Here is an 18,704-nt window from a genome sequence, read left to right as displayed (position 1 = left end):
TGGACCTGTACTTGTATAGCGCCTTTCTAGTCTTCCGACCACTCAAAGCGCTTTTACACTACGTGCCACATTCACCCTTTCACACACATTCACTCAGTGATGGCAAAGTCCATCAAACAGAAACTAACATTCATACACACTCACACACCGATGCACGGCATCGGGAACAATTCGGGGTTCAGGATACTTCGACATGTGGCACCAGGAGCCGGGGATCGAACCCACAACCTTCCGATTGAGGAACGACCTGCTCTGCCTCTGAGCCACAGCCGCCCTTTTGATGGCACCTCTCAGGTTGAATGTTGTCTTCACAAATGAATGGTTGCTAAATGAAGTCAGCTTGTATTTCTTTCATGCCAAAAACAATGACTGACTGTACACAGTCAGTGGTCATGACTCAAGTAAATGTTTATTACCAGAATGAAGAGACAAGGTACTGTATTTGTACTGCTATGTACTAAAACAGTTTTTTACATTTAGCTGTGTAGCCAAGCCATCCATGACAAATGTATCTATGCTCTTTGTATGGAGCTGAAAACATTGGTGCTATCACTGTCTATGGCTGGTACAAGACATCTGTCATAACTAATATTTTTGGTTTATAGTCTCACAGACTACATTAGCAGAATCAGTGGTTGTTGCTTGCGAGTTTTCATTTCATTTTTCATAACTTTCATAGATCAGTGTTGGCCAACCTTTTACCGTAAGTGAGCCCTTTTCTCTCATTGGGTAAACTGACGGCCCCTGAATGACACATTTTCATGTATATTTCATATTCAATAATAACAATAACAGAAGAGAACCACTGATGAACTGTACAATGAACCTGAACTGAACACAATAACTGCAGGAAGTTTGGATGAATTCTGAGCAGATTATTTCCTGTGAACACTGATCAGAGATGAGCTTCCTGTTTTATGTATTTTATTTATAACAATCATACATACTTAATCTTTTTTTGACCAATTTTAAATTTTCTTCTCCCTGACCCCTTAAAATCATGGCCTCACAAGTCCACGTGAAAATTTGGTGACCTCTACAGAGGGTCAAGACATAAAGTTATTCCGATACCGATACCAGTATCTGGATTTCCTCCGATACTGCTTAAAATGCGGTATCAGGTATCAGAGCGTACGCCTGTCTGCGTACTGATCCGATGCTACGTGAGTTATTATCCCTGAAATGGACCCTGCCCCCAGGATAGTGAAGTCATGACCCACCGTATTGTGACTCTGACAAAGGGTTTAATCTGAACCAGGACATACAACAATAATAGTAATCATAGTAGTATAGGCTTGTAAAAAAAAAGAAAAAAACAATATATATATATGTATGTATACATATATATATATATGTATATGTGTGTGTGTATACAAATGGTATCAGAAAATCTCTAGTCAGGACCCCCGGTTGGGAACCAGTGTCATAGAGTGTATTTAATAACTGAATTGATATCCACTATGAGTAACTTTTAAAAGTGGCAATAAAAAAACAAAATGTTTTTTCACCTGAATCAAACTGCCTGAATATTGATTTCTCTTTTTATATATATATAATAATATACTCTTATTCTGTACATGTCATATGGGGTTACAAAGAGGATACAAACTGACAATTAGTGACTATGTCTGTTTGTGGTCATTTGTTTGTCATCCAAATTAGCTTTCAATCACAAAACCAAACTTAAGTCGTCATCATAGTGGTTGTCATATTGTCCCGTAGCAGCTGTTCATTATTTACTGAGTATGAACAACCTCATCACATCAGTGTGTCGCTGTCATGTTCAGCTCAAGAACACTTGTTGAAATTAAATCCACAATAGTGCACAAAAAATAAGAGTAATTTTCCCTTTAACTGCTCACATAATAATTTTAGGGGATGCATATGCACAATATCTAGAGGTGTGATTAGATTTGAAATACAGTCGGTTAGAAATGGAAATAGCACAGGCAGAACAATTTATCAACCAATATGTAACAGTTTATAAGCAGATCATCTCTTGCCTGATGACTCCTTGTGGTAGTCAGCTGATAGAGAGGTTGCTGAAGGAATTCTCATAGACAACACTGGTGGTTATAGTGAGATTACGTAATAACTGACATGCTTTTTATTCACAGTTGAACACAGACTTTGCAGCTCTGTGTTAATAATTGAAAGTCAGTTTATTGGTAAGTTTCTGTTCTGTTCATTCGGTCTTATCAGTGGGATAAAATGTTATCCCACCAAACATTGCATTGCTCTGCACTAATACAGTTTTTCACAGCAGCCATTTTGACATGAAGTAGTAAACTGGTGTTACCAACGATAATAAATAAGGTTCTGTTCCATTCAGGTCAAACAGAGTCAGGGTGCAGCTGTGTTTACCCTACTATCTTATGTCAAAATAGCTGCTGTGAAAAAGGTCATCATGCTTGGTTGGCAATGTGCATTAGCAGCAAGTCTGTCTGTCCTGCTTTATCTACGGTTTGTCTTACTCATGAACAGTCGGGAGTACTCGGGGGGCTTCAACATTTAAATAGTTTGATAATTAAATTCATTAACACTTTTTGTGTTGCTATTGCTTATGCCCAGAGTTTCGGATACGTTCGGTATTCATCGGCTCTGTCCGTACAGCTGCAGAAAATTACGTCACATTCGGTGAAAAAAACAAAACAGCTCGAGCTCCCCATCCTTCGTCGTCGATCCGCCTGGACAACCTCCTCTTCTTCAAGCTCTTTCGAAAACACACCGAGGTATGAAAAATATTCCTATTTTTATTGAGTTTGCCATTTGAAGGGAGATTGGTTGCACAATGCAGACTGTGCTTTCACGGCTGCCTTGTTCTGTTAACGTTAATTCATTTTTCGCTAGCTCGGTGGCTAACGTTAGCTAACGTTAGCTGCAATCATTCCTTTTGTTGAATGATATTTACAGCACAGCGGGTAGAATAATAGAATAATAAGGGTATACAGTGTATGCCAGTGTGCCTCTGAAGCTGTCTGAGGTTATGGCAGATATGATCTAACGTTAAATGTCAACATTAACAGTCCACCAAATGACATTATGTTAGCTTGCAATGACATCAGTCGACCCGGGTTCCATTCAAACAACATTGTTGATTTAGTTAAACGTTCATATGTCTATAAATGTAACGCCAGCTAGCTAACTATTGTGTTTTCCTAGTGTAACGTTTTATTGTTTGTGTCGTTAAAATGCTCAAGTGAGCCAGCGAACACAGCCAGTCGGTTATCGGGAGCTGCTGCCTGCTAGCTTGTCCGCTAGTATAGAACATAAATTTGCAGCAACCAAATTTCCTTCACCGACATTCAATCGAAATAGATCTTCTCTCCCAGTTTGTACACTGTGTGTTGTGACTCATTTAATCAAATACAACTTCATTTAGAGTGACATGGTTGTGTAGGTGCATTAGGTACGGTAGCTTGTCGGCCATGGCTGAAAGGGAGCCGCCCAGAGCAGTTGAACAGTGAATACCTTCGGACATATGGCCCCAGCTGTCGTCCTCTTGTTACCCTGCATTTATTTAAATATCGCGGTTAATAATTTACACCTCTTCTCTGGTAGACGGATATTCTCATATAAACAATTTGTGACACAGTTTTGACTCATTTATTGCCAAAAGAAGCCCTGGTATTTGCAAAGGAGCATGGCGAACTACAGTTGACATGAAGATAGTGTGTAGTTTGCATAAATACGGTTGTGGACAGTAAAAAGAGCTGCAGTTGTTAGAACGTGATGGCGCTATCTCACACCGTTGCTACTGGCTTTGTCAGGGTGGTGCCAAGTTCTTCACATACCAACAACTGCCCCTCCACTCTTAACAGGAATTCAGATAGATAGCTGCAGTACACAGCCGACAAGATGGTGATTAAGCACCATGGGAATGAAAGTACCATAGAGCAGATAATTGCATTGTTACTCAATAAAACACAATATGTTAAATGGTTTTGGCAATAGAATTTGAATTAGCTTAAGAACAGTTACTCCCATGATAGTCATATAAATTCTTTTGGAAGAAACAGTTAAAAGGTTGTGTCACAAAACCCTTTCTGGAATTCAACTTGAATGTAGTGTGTGTGTGTGTGTGTGTGTGTGTGTGTGTGTGTGTGTGTATAGTGTAAATTAGGTCTGTACAATTAATCTAAATATTATTGAAATCGCAGTATGGCCATGTGCACTATAATTTTTTTTTTTTTTTTTTGATACAGGTAAAATCACAAAACAGCATTTTAATGAAGTACTGTAGTTCTGCAGAGATGCCATGGTCTAGATATTTTCCTCCAGATTTAAGAAAACATGTTTGTTTGGAACGCACCCCCAAAAATTCACTTCACTTCAACTTTGATGCAAAAATGCTTGTTCCCAGACAACATTGCTGTGTTTTTTATGTGTACCGGCTGAGACTTAAGTGCCCCTTACAGTCCACCGTACGTATTGTGACATGCGCAAATGAAAAATTGTTCATGCAGTTGCTACAGTGTAGAAAAGCTCACCAATCACAAGATTCCAAGCCTATATTCCCATTAATATTCATATTTTGTCAATAATGACCCTCTCGCCTACCCCCCTGCTGTATCCGCCATGGCTGTGCAGCTCAGAGAATGAACTCGGCAGTGTTGTGTTGTGTTGAATGTTTTGGCAAACAATATTGATTTAAAACATTATACAAACTACTAAAATAACACATTATGAAGTAAGGTAATGAATTGAAAAGAATGCCAGGCAGAACTCAAGAGTAATTTTCATTTTCCGGTGGAGCCATTACATTGGCGCACTGCTGATGAGACAGAAAAACAAAACCGTGCAAAGCCGGCTTATTAAGTGAATGATGATCACAGGATATCATTAACAAAGGGTAAGAATGTATGATCTAAACACTAGTTCACTTCCATGTGTTGGTGTGGACATGGACAATATTAAAGACTAGTGCTGGGCAGTATGACCAAACATTTGTATCACTGTATTTTTTAAAATTTTGAAGGTGAAGGAATCAGAATGTAAATGTAAATGTTTTTATTGTGCAAACTGCAGGGTAGTAAAAACTGAACCAAACCGAACTTAAAACTAAAAAAGAGATGCTAGCAACTTTAACGTTGCCTCCTTTTTAAAAGAAAATATTTTGAAATAATTGTATAAAGATTATAAACTGACATAAGTACTCAGAACAATTTAAGTATTCAAAGCGATATTTCTCAAATGTTCTATTGCACCAGTGTAAAAGTGGGACAGCTCTTAAATTAAACCCTACATATTCCTCTTCTCCAAAATCCCTTGCAACCTGTACAGCCTACAAATTGTCTCTCATCATCGGAACTGTAGGGTGACCATGACCCAAATAGAAAATAGGCCTCCTGTCTCCAGGGCTGTCAGGTCTGGTGTTGGGCCTGCAGACACAGTACAGCCTGCTAACTCATTGTCATTCTGCTGCTGGCATGAACTACTTACAGACATTTTGAGACTCTGTATGGAAGTTGCTGGTTGTTTCCATCTCAAATGTACAGTGATTCTTGATTGCATTGACTGCTGAAACATTATCATGATGCACTGCAAACATAATGCTTCCTGTGAAAGCATCTTGTTGTTGTGACTACTCACTGCTGATAGCTCTTTACTGATCGATGTTATGCCCTACACAGATAACGCAACATGTCAACCTTTACTAAACCCAAACTCAAGGTAACATCCATATTTGTCTCACTTGTGTGCTGTGTGTGTGCGCCTCTGTCTTTCACTTCATGTATAAAGGAAGGTTCCAGAGACTTGTAGGGCAGTGGTGATGTTTTGCTGAGTAAAGGGTTGAGTGAGAGCTGAGGGAGGGGTAGGATGTACAGAGAGAAAGAGAGAGAGAGAGAGAGAGACGCATGGGCTGGGCTACATCTTGGCTTGGCTCTTTTGTACAGCATAGTCATTGCAGGTGCAATGCGTCTGTCTGCGCTGCGTATTAGATGAGACTTTGCTCCTTCAACCCCTGTCAGACTGTTAAGGAGTGTACTACAGACGTACACACTACTGCCGACTATGACTTCGCCACAGATGTAGCCTCCTGATCATCCAAGATACAAGAAAACCTGAGGATCCAGACAAGAAAAATCTAATGTGTGTATCGTGGTTGGTTTTGCACTAGTTGCCTTCTGTTTATCCTGTCGAATTATCAACTCAGATCTGTTAGTATGTAAGTGTAATGTGGGTTTAATTTGAATGTCATGAAGATTTGGTAAACTTAGGTCTGGTGATCTGAACTGTGCATGCGTTTGTCTGTTTCTACTGGCCTTTCACTGACCTAGGATTATCATGGTTTATCAGTGAATGGCTCTTTTCTCTTGCACTCTGTGTGGAAAAAAATACACTAGTTGATTTTTACATGTGATTCTTGCATGTCTTCTGTTGGTGTGACACACCTTGCATGAAAATGAAGTGCAAGCCTACCTCTTTTTAATAGGAAAACAATGCAGTGTTCAGTCCTTCAGAAAACATTGAAATTAGTTTGCATACTCCTTGATGTCTGCTAGTTATCCTAATATGAGTAGTGAGACTAGTTTAGCTGACTGGAGAACAGCTTCTGTCAACGTTTGAACGCCAAGACTCAGCAAATATGAATAGATTGTGTTTGAGCTCATTGGTGTTGTTTATTAGAACCTTTACTGTAGATACTATTTACATAAATTCAATTTCAGATGTGGATTTTATATTTGTTAACACTTGTAAAAGACTACGGTTGCCTCAAATTCCTGATTCAACTATTTACAGTTATTGTGAACTTGTAGATGACATATTTCTCTTTAAATGCCCGTCTGTTTTGACGTCATTCCTCACTTTCTTCTGGCTGGCCATGCAGTAAAGCAAAGGGCCAGCTGCAGGTTGTACATAGTTCAGTTTGAGGAAAAGGAAAAGACAGGGTGTTGCAGTTATATCATCATCCTTTCTCCTCGTTTCCTTAGTATTAGAAATAGGCTTGCCTAGTGTCATGAGACTCTCCCATTTCCTGCAAATTCCTTTAGCTTCCATCCTCCCAAAATGGCGTCATTGTGACCCCTATTCATAACAGATGGTTCACCATAGTAACTGGGAGTTGCTAAGTAAATGACTTCACTTGATCCATTCCTCTGTGGACCTCTAATGACAACAGAGGATTTAGGGAAGGCCAGTACAATCCAAACTAATGTCTGGAAAGACTAAGACTGCTGTATTCACTGAGAGTCAGAGTCTAATGTCAGGGTGTACCCTTGCTTCATGTTAACAGCTACGCACACGATTACTTTACGTATTCTTGACTTCGCTAACAAGCCTCTTGTTTTTATTTAAGTGGATCTATTAAGGCTCACCCTGAAAGTCATAATCAGTTGAGAAGAGCCTGAGTCGACTCACATTTTGTCAGTGGAATCTCTGCACTTTAGTTTTTTAGCTGCGTCATTGTACACAGAAGAACAGCATGGCAGGCTGTAAACTTTAGAGTCTCAATGACCACAAACCACAAAACTAACTGTGATGGAAGCGGACAAGAGTGAGAGAAACAGAGGGCTGGGTTGATGCTGGATGCCCTCTGCTCTGGTGGGGGAAGTCGGCTAAACCTCTTTCGAACCAGACGGTGGTCTAACCTCTGTACTGCCGTCCACAGTGACTGACTATTAGGGACTATTAGTAGCCCGATAACAGAGATGGTCTGTGGTGAGCTGGGATTTAAAAACTGAACTCTGAGCAAGAAGCACTCTGACTGTGTTGAAATCTGATGTTTTCACATCACAGATGTCAAAACCATTTTCAATGTGAGTTTCTCATGTTTCAGGTAAAACATGACTCGTAGGCTGTTACAAGAGTTTAGTGTGGCGGTGTGGTAACTGAAAAAAATAAAAAGGAATGGATAGTCAAATCTTCGTACTGAACAGCCAAATCCGATATCACTGACAAAATTCTGAGTTGGTTACAGCCCTAGAGTTCAGCTTTAACATGGGTTTAGGCTCAACCACTTTAATTCCATGCTCCATAATGGCTTTTAACTTAATCAACAGCTAGGTCTATTAAATTGACCTCCTCTGACCCCATCAAATGTGCACTGAGCTGCTGTTTAATTCAGAGAAGCTTCAAAACATTTAAAGCCTGAGGTGTGTTTTGGATCAGTGTAGCAGTTAGTTGGTAAGGATTTTTGTTTCTACCAGGAAGATGCATGATGGCTTTTTGATGAATAATCCATGTAATGCTGTGCTGTAGTATGTGGGCAATCATTTTAATGGAGTGAATCGATGACCATTGCCCTCCATTCATCCACCTACACACTCATGGTTTTTATCTCCTGGCAGAGCAAGTTTTCTGTCAGCACTTAAAGGGCCACATGGGATCTACAATGCATCTAAAAATATCAGTGCTGACTTTTCAGTATTGATTATTATTGATAGATTATTCTGACAATAAACTAATCGAATGAGAAAAGTCTTTAAGAACAAGTATTAACAGAAATTGGTAGACCATGTCTCTTGAATGAGAAAAAAATGTTTTCCCTGAACCATAATACATTAAAATTATATTGATTATTTACTCAAACAACTGGTAAATGTCTTATAAATGGCATGATGCACTTCCACTGGAAAATACTTCTCATAAGCAGGTGCATTTTTTAACTGGTATGCCACTGGGTGATGTGATCCTTGCGTCAGCTGTTTAGGCTATGAGGTAGCTAAGCTAGCAGGGCCTCCCAGATAGCTGAATGCAGTCCTTCCAACTGTACTGCTGAAGTGCAAGCATTTGCATTTTGCAAGTTCCTTGTCAGTGCTTGTTGCCAAGTTAGCTCAGGGAGTTCTAATATCCATCCATAGGGAACATAAGACATTTTTGTCTTAATGTTCTGCACAAAATAGGCACATTTTCTGCATCATTTCCGAACAGAGAAAGGTGGTAAAAGTGACAGTAACTTTGCTGTGTCTGTGCCCGTAAAAGTGGATAATTGGACTTTGGAAGGGTGATGACTTTGAGAGTCACATGCAGCTGGCATAGTTTGAAGTACCCACCCAGCATTACATTTTGAATATGCCTGTCGGAAATGGAAGAAAGCGAGTAAGGGTTAGGACTACCACCCCCAATAGAATGGCAGCTGATAGTACTGCTGGCTGATATCGCTGTGTGTGTGGGTGTTTGCTGGAGAGAGCAGAAACCCCCCTCAGAGGCAGCAGTGAGGTGAAGAGGGAAAGCTGTTATCTACTGATACAAGATGGGAGGACGTGCTATCAGCAGTTGCAGGGCTGTATTTACAGGCGTCAGAGACCTGTAAGAAACCCTGCTCTAATTTTGTCTTGTTTTTTCACATGTATTTAATCCAGTGTGAAGGATTTAGTGGCATCTAGTGGTGAGGTTGCAGATTGCAACCAGATGAATGCCCCTCACCTCACCCTCCCCTTCCAAGCTTCTAGGAGAGCCTTATTATATTCCATTATACGTGCATTATATTCTGAGCATTTTATCTGCTTCTGTTTGTCTTACTTTTTCTCTTTAAAATCCCGATTCCTTGTTTCAAGTAGTAAGAAATGTCAAATGGGTATTCCCGTGTGGGAGAGGAGGTGCGAGATATATGATTCCTGAAAAATCGTCAAATATGTGTAACCCAATGACTTTAAAGTTTGAGGAAGTGCCTGTTACATTTGTCTATCCCCTTTTGCTGCAGACATCACTGTGCAGAATGAGGTTGAGGTCAGTTAAATCAGAGATGATTTAAGCTCTCTGTGAACTGGGGCAAGTTAGGGGATGGGGGAGGGGTGCTGGCATCCCGGATAGTCACTTTTTTCTGGCAGTGGGTTGATGCCAATAATCGGCTTACAGTAAATTCACTGTGAAACTATATTGTTGCGTGTATGTGTGGGCTCACTGGGATGCTTACTTGTGTGGAAAGCTAATGGCGCCTCTGGGGACCAAAGCATCTCTGTCCTCTGGCTCTGGTTAAAAAGCCCTGCTCTGCTGACTCCACTAATCCTCCCATTGAGTTTAGACGTAGACCAGGAGGCTGTTTCACATCTAGCCATCGCTTTGTGTCTCACTGTCTGCAACATCAACAAAAACCCCATGTTCCTCTACATTTAGGCCCGACACACTCACACACACCCCCACACCCACCCCCACCCTGCACTCAGCTTGGGCGTCAGCTATTGTGCTTGTTGACCTTGGTTTAGTTAGACAGATCAATATCTCTATCTCTCTTCCTCTTTGTGTCCGTCTCTGTTGATGGGTGGAGTCTGAAAGTACTTTTATATTTCTCACTGGTGCATCCACCATATAACCACAAGGTGAAATTTGCAATCTGGTAAAATCTCCAGCAGTTACACCTCAATTACTTTCACTGAGAATTGCTTGCATTTTCAATTGTTTCTGAATGGTTTTCATCTCAGCTCTTTAGACTGCTCTTTTGATCGCCTGATTCCTAAAAATGAAGCTGGTGTTGGGTGCCTGTTGAACTTCAACAAGGGTGCTAGCTAGACATTTCCCACAGTTTGAAGCTACACTGGCAGTGGGGCCAGAGGCACAGTGAACAGAGAGGCTGACTGCAGTGATCCCATTGTGTTGTGAAGCTGGGTAACTGTTTGCATGCATGCGGAATTTCCGCCCCCACCCCTCTTTGGCATTTTACTATTTCAGCTGCCGGCCCCTTGGTTTCTCAGCTTGAGACAGGATGGGGGATTTTTGTTTAGGCTTGTTTTTTATATCCTGCCTCACAGTTCCAAGCCAAGCTTCTGTTAAAGGAGAGGTCTTATCAGAGAAAATAGAAAGAAATGAATTTGATGAACATTATTGTGTGAGATTATCTGCAGCTGGGTTGTATCTATGAATGGTATGGTATCTGAGAACAACTGATTTGGAATTATAAAAAGTGAGGTCACTGTCTTGGCTCTCACATACTCTCCCTCTCCTTTCCTCCTCGTCTTGATGAGCCTGTTACCGAAAACTATAAATAGCCTATGCCAGGGTATTGCAAATTAAATCCAGCATGGCTGGAAATTGATCTTCATAGTGATTGGATTTTGTCTCCAGACTGCAACCAGGCACATTTTTGTCATACAAATTATATAATAGGGACACCATTATATATAGAAACATCAGTGCCCTTAGTTTTTTTAAATATTGTATATCAAGTGAAACACCAGGATGGAGAAAGAAGAGTGTGTGTGTGTGTGTGTGTGTGCGTGTGTGCGTGTGTGCGCATGTGCGTATGTGCGTGAACAGAACTTTGATGATCCGTGCGGACCCTCTCCTGCATGCATGTGAACCACGGATTAATTAAATTCAGTGTGAAATACAGTTTCAGTTGCCGCTGTTCATTCATTCCCTAAATCTCAAATTGCAGTGAAAAACAAGTAAGATGTTTACTGTGTTGCACTCTGAAGGCAATGACTCAGGGCAATTTAAAAGCTGTCATTTTCCTCTCCATTGAGTGAAATCCTTTGACACGCTTGTCATCTTTATAAATAGATAATGAGATTGTGATGTTTATTGTAACTTTGGACAATATCTGCATCTCCTCTGCTCACTCACTAGGGCAGCCCTGAATAATTCAGTTATTACAGCTGCTTTACTGAACACAGTTGGTATGTCAAGGATATTTAAACCAGTTTAGTAGAAAACAATCTGACATTGTACATGATCAAAATTAACTTATGAGTCTTATCTTTGGTGTGTTTCCAGAAAATGGACACCGCAGGGGTCAAAGTGCTGGAGACAGCTGAAGACATCCAGGAGCGCAGGCAGCAGGTACTGGACCGCTACCGGCGTTTCAAGGACCTGTCGATTATGCGCCGGCAGAAGCTGGAGGACTCATACCGCTTTCAGTTCTTCCGCCGTGACGCCGATGAGTTGGAGAAGTGGATCCAGGAGAAGCTGCAGATCGCCTCTGATGAGAACTACAAGGACCCCTCCAACCTACAGGTTTGTCAGCCTGGTTTCTCTGTGCACAGTATTAGAACTTCATTAGACTGCTTATATGCCATTAGTACTGTCCCAGAATTCTTAGTTCACGGTGCATAAGATTTTGTTGTTAAAGTATTTGGTTAAACCTTAACTTGTCATAAGCTTTGACTACAACAAATGTTTTCATGATAGTTTTAATACATTTTGGTTTTTTTTCTATGTTTCTCCTACACAGGGTAAACTGCAGAAACATCAGGCCTTTGAAGCTGAAGTCCAGGCCAATGCTGGGGCCATTATCAAACTGGATGAGACTGGAAACGTCATGATCACAGAGGGCCACTTCGCCTCTGAGACCATTCGGGTAAGACACACACTGATGAATATATGGTCACTGTAATATGAATATGAATATGCATATGTATATGCATATGCATATATCCTGTACCTTTTAACCTGCTCCATCTGATTCAGTCCTACACGCCTTACCGGACAACACAGAGACCCATAGTTACAAGTGTTAATATGGCTGAGTATATACAAGTAGGTGTTGAGCTGCTGTGGATGATGTGTGACTCTTGAGTGCTGTGAAAATCCTTCCATATCCAGCTCTTCACAACAGCTATCCGTTCTTGTCATTCTGTTGTAAGAAATGGACTGACATTTTATTGAATTCATATTAGGTTTCCTTCAGCTTATGAAGGAATTGTGTTTCTGGACATTTTTTTTGCTTCCAGGTAGTATTTTAAACAGATGTCTGACTTCATTTAATACATTTAAAACGTCAGGACCCAAGTTTCTATTTTAAATACAGAAATCTCTAATTCATTCATTTTCCTCTTTGCAGTATTTGTTGAAAAACTCCCTTCCTTTCCCCCCTGTGCACTAGACTCGTCTTGAGGAGCTGCATCGCCTATGGGACCTCCTGCTGCAGAGGACCAAGGAGAAGGGCATGCGTCTCCTGCAGGCCCAGAAACTGGTTCAGTATCTGCGTGAGTGTGAAGATGCCCTGGACTGGATCAGTGACAAGGTCAGATTCGCACTGGGGGGAAAGATGGTGTATGTGAAAAATATTGCTACTGGAGCGAACAAGTATTTCAGTTTAAATCTGTTTTCTTCTAGTTATTTGGCAGAATCTAAAAAAAATATTTCTGCTCATTTGAAGGAAATGGTAATTGGAGTTGCCTGAGGCCATTAATCTGAATGAGGAATGAAAATTAGGTTAATATTATCAGATAACAAAATGTCAAGAGGGAAACTTTAGCTTCACCATTAGCTAAGCAACTAAATTTCAAAATACCAGAGTAATGACAAGCTGTAGGTGTACATGACGGTAAAGCTAAGTGCATGAATAATCTGAAAAGTTGAATCGAATTGTGAGGTTATCCAGTTCATTTGGTAGGAGGAGGGATAAAATATTGCTCAAATGTTAACTGTTAGCCACCTTAAATTACATTTTGACATTATAATCAGAAATGACCTTATTCAAACCTTGTAAATTAAATCTAATGCCATTTTTTGTGGCTTTAAAGTTTAGCAATTTGATATGGGTCTCAATGTTGTCCATTTCCACCCTTAGGAGGCCATGGCTACCTCTGAGGAGCTGGGGCAGGACCTGGAGCATGTGGAGCTCCTGCAGAAGAAGTTTGAGGAGTTTCAGACAGACCTGGCTGCCCACGAGGAACGTGTGAATGAGGTGAACCAGCTGGCAGCAAAGCTGATACAGGAGTCCCACCCAGAGGCTGAGCTCATAGTTCGCAAGCAGGACGAGGTCAATGCAGCCTGGCAGCGCCTGAAGGGCCTGGCCCAGCAGAGGCAGGGCAAGCTGTTTGGGGCTGCTGAGGTCCAGCGCTTCAACAGGTAAACGACATCAGAACATGTGGATGTATAGTGCTAGACATGTAATAAAAACACTCACTTTAACAGGGAAGCTGTGTAAAAATACATACTTGGTTTAATTCCAACAACAGGGATGTGGATGAGACCATCAGTTGGATCAAGGAGAAGGAGCAGCTGATGGCCTCAGATGACTTTGGCCGTGACCTGGCCAGTGTGCAGGCTCTGCTCCGCAAACACGAGGGTCTGGAGAGAGACCTAGCGGCCCTGGAAGATAAGGCAAGATCCTCTACACAATATCCTCACATATACAGAACAGCCATGTAGTTAAAAACTTGGTCATCTTAACTTCTTATTGTCTCCCCTTTTTCTTCTCTTCCAATCAGGTTAACACATTGGGTGGTGATGCAGAGCGCCTGCAGCAGACACATCCCCAAAATGCCTCCCAGATCCATCTGAAGAAGGACGAACTCATCACCAACTGGGAACAGATTCGCACTCTGGCTGCTGAGCGCCATGCCCGCCTGAACGACTCCTACCGGTAAAAAAGCCAGACACAGCTTGGTGATAAACTGTGTTGAGCCACATCTCTGTTACTTGTTCGATACATCAAATATGCTGCATATGTTTTTTAAAAATTAGAATATGAAAACTGCTTTTCCACAGACAGATATTAGTTCAGTGACAGTATAGAGGACATGTAAGGCTGCACCAGAGTGCCACTCTGTTAAACATATCTCCACAGAAGCCTGCTCACTCCTGCCCTCTTGTGACAATCTCTTTTAGGCTGCAGCGTTTCACTGCCGACTTCAGGGATCTGACCAGCTGGGTGACAGAGATGAAAGCCCTGATCAATGCTGATGAACTGGCCAATGATGTGGCTGGAGCTGAGGCTCTGCTAGACCGCCATCAGGAGCATAAGGTAAGGTCTCCGATAACAGACCACGTCATAGCTTCTTTGATTTGATGACCGTTTTAGCTTTGTCCTTTTTAAAAGCTGCACACTAAGTAAAATATATTTATTTCACCTGCAAAAAGAAGCAATGTATAGTTGGTTATGGGTTTTTCTTTTTTGTTTCCCAGGGAGAGATTGATGCCCATGAGGACAGTTTTAGAGCCACTGATGAAGCTGGCCAAGCCTTGCTCAATACAGGACACTACGCCTCTGACGAGGTTAAGGAAAAGGTAAGACTCAAAGCAGGTTTCACTTTCTTTCTTTTTTTTGTGTTGATATTATCCTACTGTATCTTCACTACACTACCATATACCATGTTTTAACGTTTAACATGTTTATAATGTTTTATGCATAGCTGGCCATCCTTTCTGAGGAGAAGGAGTCTCTGCTGGAGTTGTGGGAGGTTCGCAGGCAGCAGTATGAGCAGTGCATGGACCTGCAGCTCTTCTACAGGGATACTGAGCAAGTTGACAACTGGATGAGTAAACAAGAGGTAGCCTGACACACCAACTGACCCCAATACCTTTCTACAGGAAAGAGTTGTATAACCTAGTAGATGCCAGTTTTTAATGTTGTGTGTTCAACATTTAGGCTTTCCTCCTAAATGAAGACCTTGGTGACTCCCTGGACAGTGTAGAGGCACTGCTGAAGAAACATGAGGACTTTGAGAAGTCACTGAGTGCACAGGAAGAGAAGATCACTGTAAGAAACTCAAGTTTTTCTACTTTCCACAATTGACTTTCCAGTTTGGAAGTTGTACAATCAGTCAGATTTTATGCAGCTGTTTCTAGGGTTGTGTTGTTATGAAATACAATACCCAACATTTAGAATCTCTTTGTCTTGTATCTCAAGGCCCTGGATGAGTTTGCTACCAAACTAATCCAGAACAACCACTATGCCAAAGAGGACGTGGCTACCCGCAGAGATGCTGTAAGTACCACTGTCAGCTTCCACCAACTTCCCTTAAATTGAATGTATAAACCAAGCAGCAGGCAGGATTTTGTCATTTCTGTCAGTGTGAACTCAAAAGCAACATTTCTTCTCTTTGTTTGTACATTTATAGCTCCTTAGCCGCCGCAACGCTCTGCATGAGCGTGCTCAGTCCCGTCGTGCTGCCTTGGAGGACTCTTTCCACCTGCAGCAGTTCTTCAGGGACTCTGATGAGCTCAAGAGCTGGATCAACGAGAAGATGAAGACCGCCACAGATGAGGCTTACAAGGTAGTTTGGAGATCTTGTTATGTGTGTCCTTTTACAAATGTGTTTGTGCAGCTCACTGTTTCTGATCCCATTCTCCGGTCTATGTGCCTCTGCTCTCTTGACTACAGGACCCCTCCAACCTTCAGGGCAAAGTGCAGAAACACCAGGCTTTTGAAGCTGAACTCGCAGCTAATCAGAGCCGCATCGATGCCCTGCAGAAGTCTGGCCAGGAGCTGCTGGATGGAAAGCATTATGCCTCCACTGAGGTGGCTGGCCGCATGGAGGAGGTCAGCTCCCAGTGGAAGAAACTGCTGGAGGCCACTGAGCTCAAAGGTACTGGTTGCAGGCAAGCTTGGGTTGACCAGGTTTTCTCTGAACTTAACTGATGTTAATGTAGGTGCTACATTTAATTTAATCAAAGTACACATTTCATATCATCAAATGTTAAAATTTAAATCAAATATAGCAGTATTATGTCATACAAATTATATCATACCATAATTAAACAACCAGCATAGAAGAACAACCTGTATGAAACCAGGCAGCCAGTAATCAAGCAACAACTGGAATCAATATAATAAAATACAAAAGTCAAACGGAACATTAGAGGGATTTAAAATCTCCAAGGGCAATGTAAGAATCTAGCTTGAGAGCAGTTTGCAGTTCCCACCATTTAAATGGTGCATAGTACCTGAAAGTAGTCCTGCCAGGTTTAGTGGGTGCTTATGGGATATCTGAGGTTCAGTAGTTATTGGATTGTGTACTGTAGTTATAAGGCGATTATAGAGTCATAAATTCTTGCTGTGATTTAGCCGAGAGACATGATGGACTGCAAGTTGGTCCCCAACCAAGCATAGCCTTCTTTCACAACCTGCATGATGTCATCAGAAAGGAGTCGCTAGAGACCGACTTCAAGATTGTAACAAATCGTGTGTATGATACTGGCTGTCTCGTGTTTGGAAAAAGAAAAACCACAAACGTCATCCTTTCTCTTTGCTTAGCCATGCTTAAAATTGTGCACGGTAGAGCACTCTGTGCATCTATTGGTACAGAGGACAGTGTGAGCTGAGTTTTCATTGTAAATTTGCTTCCTTTAAATGTATTTAGGAATCAAGCTCCGTGAGGCCAACCAGCAGCAGCAGTTCAATAGAAACGTAGAGGACATTGAGCTGTGGCTGTATGAGGTTGAGGGCCACCTGGCTTCAGATGACTATGGAAAAGACCTGACCAGTGTCCAAAACCTGCAGAAAAAACATGCACTGCTGGAGGCTGATGTGGCTGCTCACCAGGTACCCAACACTAGATATGCATCATTATAGCATACCTGATATGAATTGAAGCTAGTGGGCGGGTTTTGTATAGAACAGTGAAATCGCATTATTTATTTTTCTCTCTCAGGATCGCATTGATGGCATAACAATTCAGGCTCGTCAGTTCCAAGAGGCTGGGCACTTTGATGCTGACAACATCCGCAAGAAACAAGAGGCCTTAGTTGTGCGTTATGAAGCTCTGCGCGAGCCAATGGCTGCACGCAAGCAGAAACTGTCAGACTCTCTCAGGCTCCAGCAGCTGTTCAGAGATGTCGAGGATGAGGAGACTTGGATCCGTGAGAAGGAGCCCATTGCTGCCTCTACTAACAGAGGTAAAACTTGTGTAGTGTAGTCTCCTTCAAATAGACAGTTTACATAAATAAGCAGTTAACTTTGAAGATGCTTCAGTTTCAGTTGAAGCCCACCACCCTCAGATGATTGATTTTAAAGTTCTAAAGAAAAGTTTCTCTTGGTGTTTTCCCCAGGCAAAGACCTGATTGGTGTCCAGAACTTGCTGAAGAAGCATCAGGCCCTGCAGGCTGAGATCACCGGTCATGAGCCCCGTATTAAGGCTGTCACCCAGAAAGGAGATGCCATGGTGGAGGAAGGTATTCCTTTAAATTCTTGTTTGGTATCTTCTATAAAATGTTTGTGACCATCAGCAAGTGAAATATTGTCCCAACATTCAAAATGGTGATCATTCATGCGTGTTCCCAGGGCACTTTGCTGGTGATGAAGTGAAAGCTAAGCTGGTTGAACTACATGGACGCTGGGACACCCTGAAGGCTAAGGCATCCCAGAGGAGACAGGATCTGGAAGACTCTTTGCAGGCCCAGCAATACTTTGCTGATGCCAATGAGGCTGAGTCTTGGATGAGAGAGAAGGAGCCTATCGTGGGGAGCCCAGACTACGGCAAAGATGAGGACTCGGCTGAGGTACATGAACTGAAGGGTTTTAACAAAAGACACTGTCACCAATTTGTCCTCTTTTTGCTATGCTTGCTAAGTATAACGTATAATTTATTGGACTTTTTGTGTTTCCACTCTCATCTCTATGATCATGTTACATTTATAGTCCAGTTCTCTTGTTTATATTCCTTTGTCACAAATGCAGTTGTGCTGAATAGTTTTTCTTCCACAGGCTCTGCTAAAGAAGCATGAGGCCCTAATGTCTGACCTGAGTGCCTACGGCAGCAGCATTCAGGCCCTGAAGGAACAGGCCCAGTCTTGCAGGGTAAAACCCAATTCCTATTCACACCTCAACTTTGCACATGTGCTCAACTCTATGGAAGGGCTTTTAAATGCACACTGAAGCCTCTGATCACTAGTAATTTTCAAATAATCAAATGTTCTCCAGTTTAAGCAGTAATCTCAAATCAATTCAATTTTATTTGTGGATGGATGGATAGATGGATAGATGGATGGATGGATGGATAGATAGATAGATAGATAGATAGATAGATAGATAGATAGATAGATAGATAGATAGATAGATAGATAGATAGATAGATAGATAGATATTGTTATTTAGA

General features: G+C 41.6%; 1 protein-coding gene across 5 annotated transcripts in view; it reads left to right on the top strand.

The window, feature by feature from the left end:
- The first annotated feature begins 2,580 nt into the window (after positions 1–2,580).
- sptan1 (spectrin alpha, non-erythrocytic 1) overlaps positions 2,581–18,704 on the top strand; it is a 37,172-nt gene continuing 21,048 nt past the window's right edge. For all 5 annotated transcript variants that reach the window (XM_051412246.1, XM_051412245.1, XM_051412243.1 and 2 more), the window contains exons 1-19: positions 2,581–2,732; positions 11,656–11,895; positions 12,113–12,238; positions 12,764–12,904; positions 13,454–13,734; positions 13,845–13,989; positions 14,097–14,251; positions 14,497–14,632; positions 14,794–14,895; positions 15,021–15,158; positions 15,257–15,367; positions 15,518–15,595; positions 15,729–15,884; positions 15,992–16,196; positions 16,971–17,152; positions 17,262–17,505; positions 17,659–17,781; positions 17,891–18,108; positions 18,314–18,406. In XM_051412246.1, the coding sequence (XP_051268206.1) occupies positions 11,659–11,895; positions 12,113–12,238; positions 12,764–12,904; positions 13,454–13,734; positions 13,845–13,989; positions 14,097–14,251; positions 14,497–14,632; positions 14,794–14,895; positions 15,021–15,158; positions 15,257–15,367; positions 15,518–15,595; positions 15,729–15,884; positions 15,992–16,196; positions 16,971–17,152; positions 17,262–17,505; positions 17,659–17,781; positions 17,891–18,108; positions 18,314–18,406 (2,871 nt within the window). In that variant the 5' untranslated portion in view covers positions 2,581–2,732; positions 11,656–11,658. The remainder of the gene's footprint in view (positions 2,733–11,655; positions 11,896–12,112; positions 12,239–12,763; positions 12,905–13,453; positions 13,735–13,844; positions 13,990–14,096; positions 14,252–14,496; positions 14,633–14,793; positions 14,896–15,020; positions 15,159–15,256; positions 15,368–15,517; positions 15,596–15,728; positions 15,885–15,991; positions 16,197–16,970; positions 17,153–17,261; positions 17,506–17,658; positions 17,782–17,890; positions 18,109–18,313; positions 18,407–18,704) is intronic.

Source organism: Dicentrarchus labrax, unplaced genomic scaffold (genome assembly GCF_905237075.1).
Source record: "Dicentrarchus labrax unplaced genomic scaffold, dlabrax2021, whole genome shotgun sequence".
NCBI lineage: Eukaryota > Metazoa > Chordata > Actinopteri > Moronidae > Dicentrarchus > Dicentrarchus labrax.
Note: the sequence above shows the minus strand (reverse complement) of the source record. Positions and strands in the feature narration are given on the sequence as shown.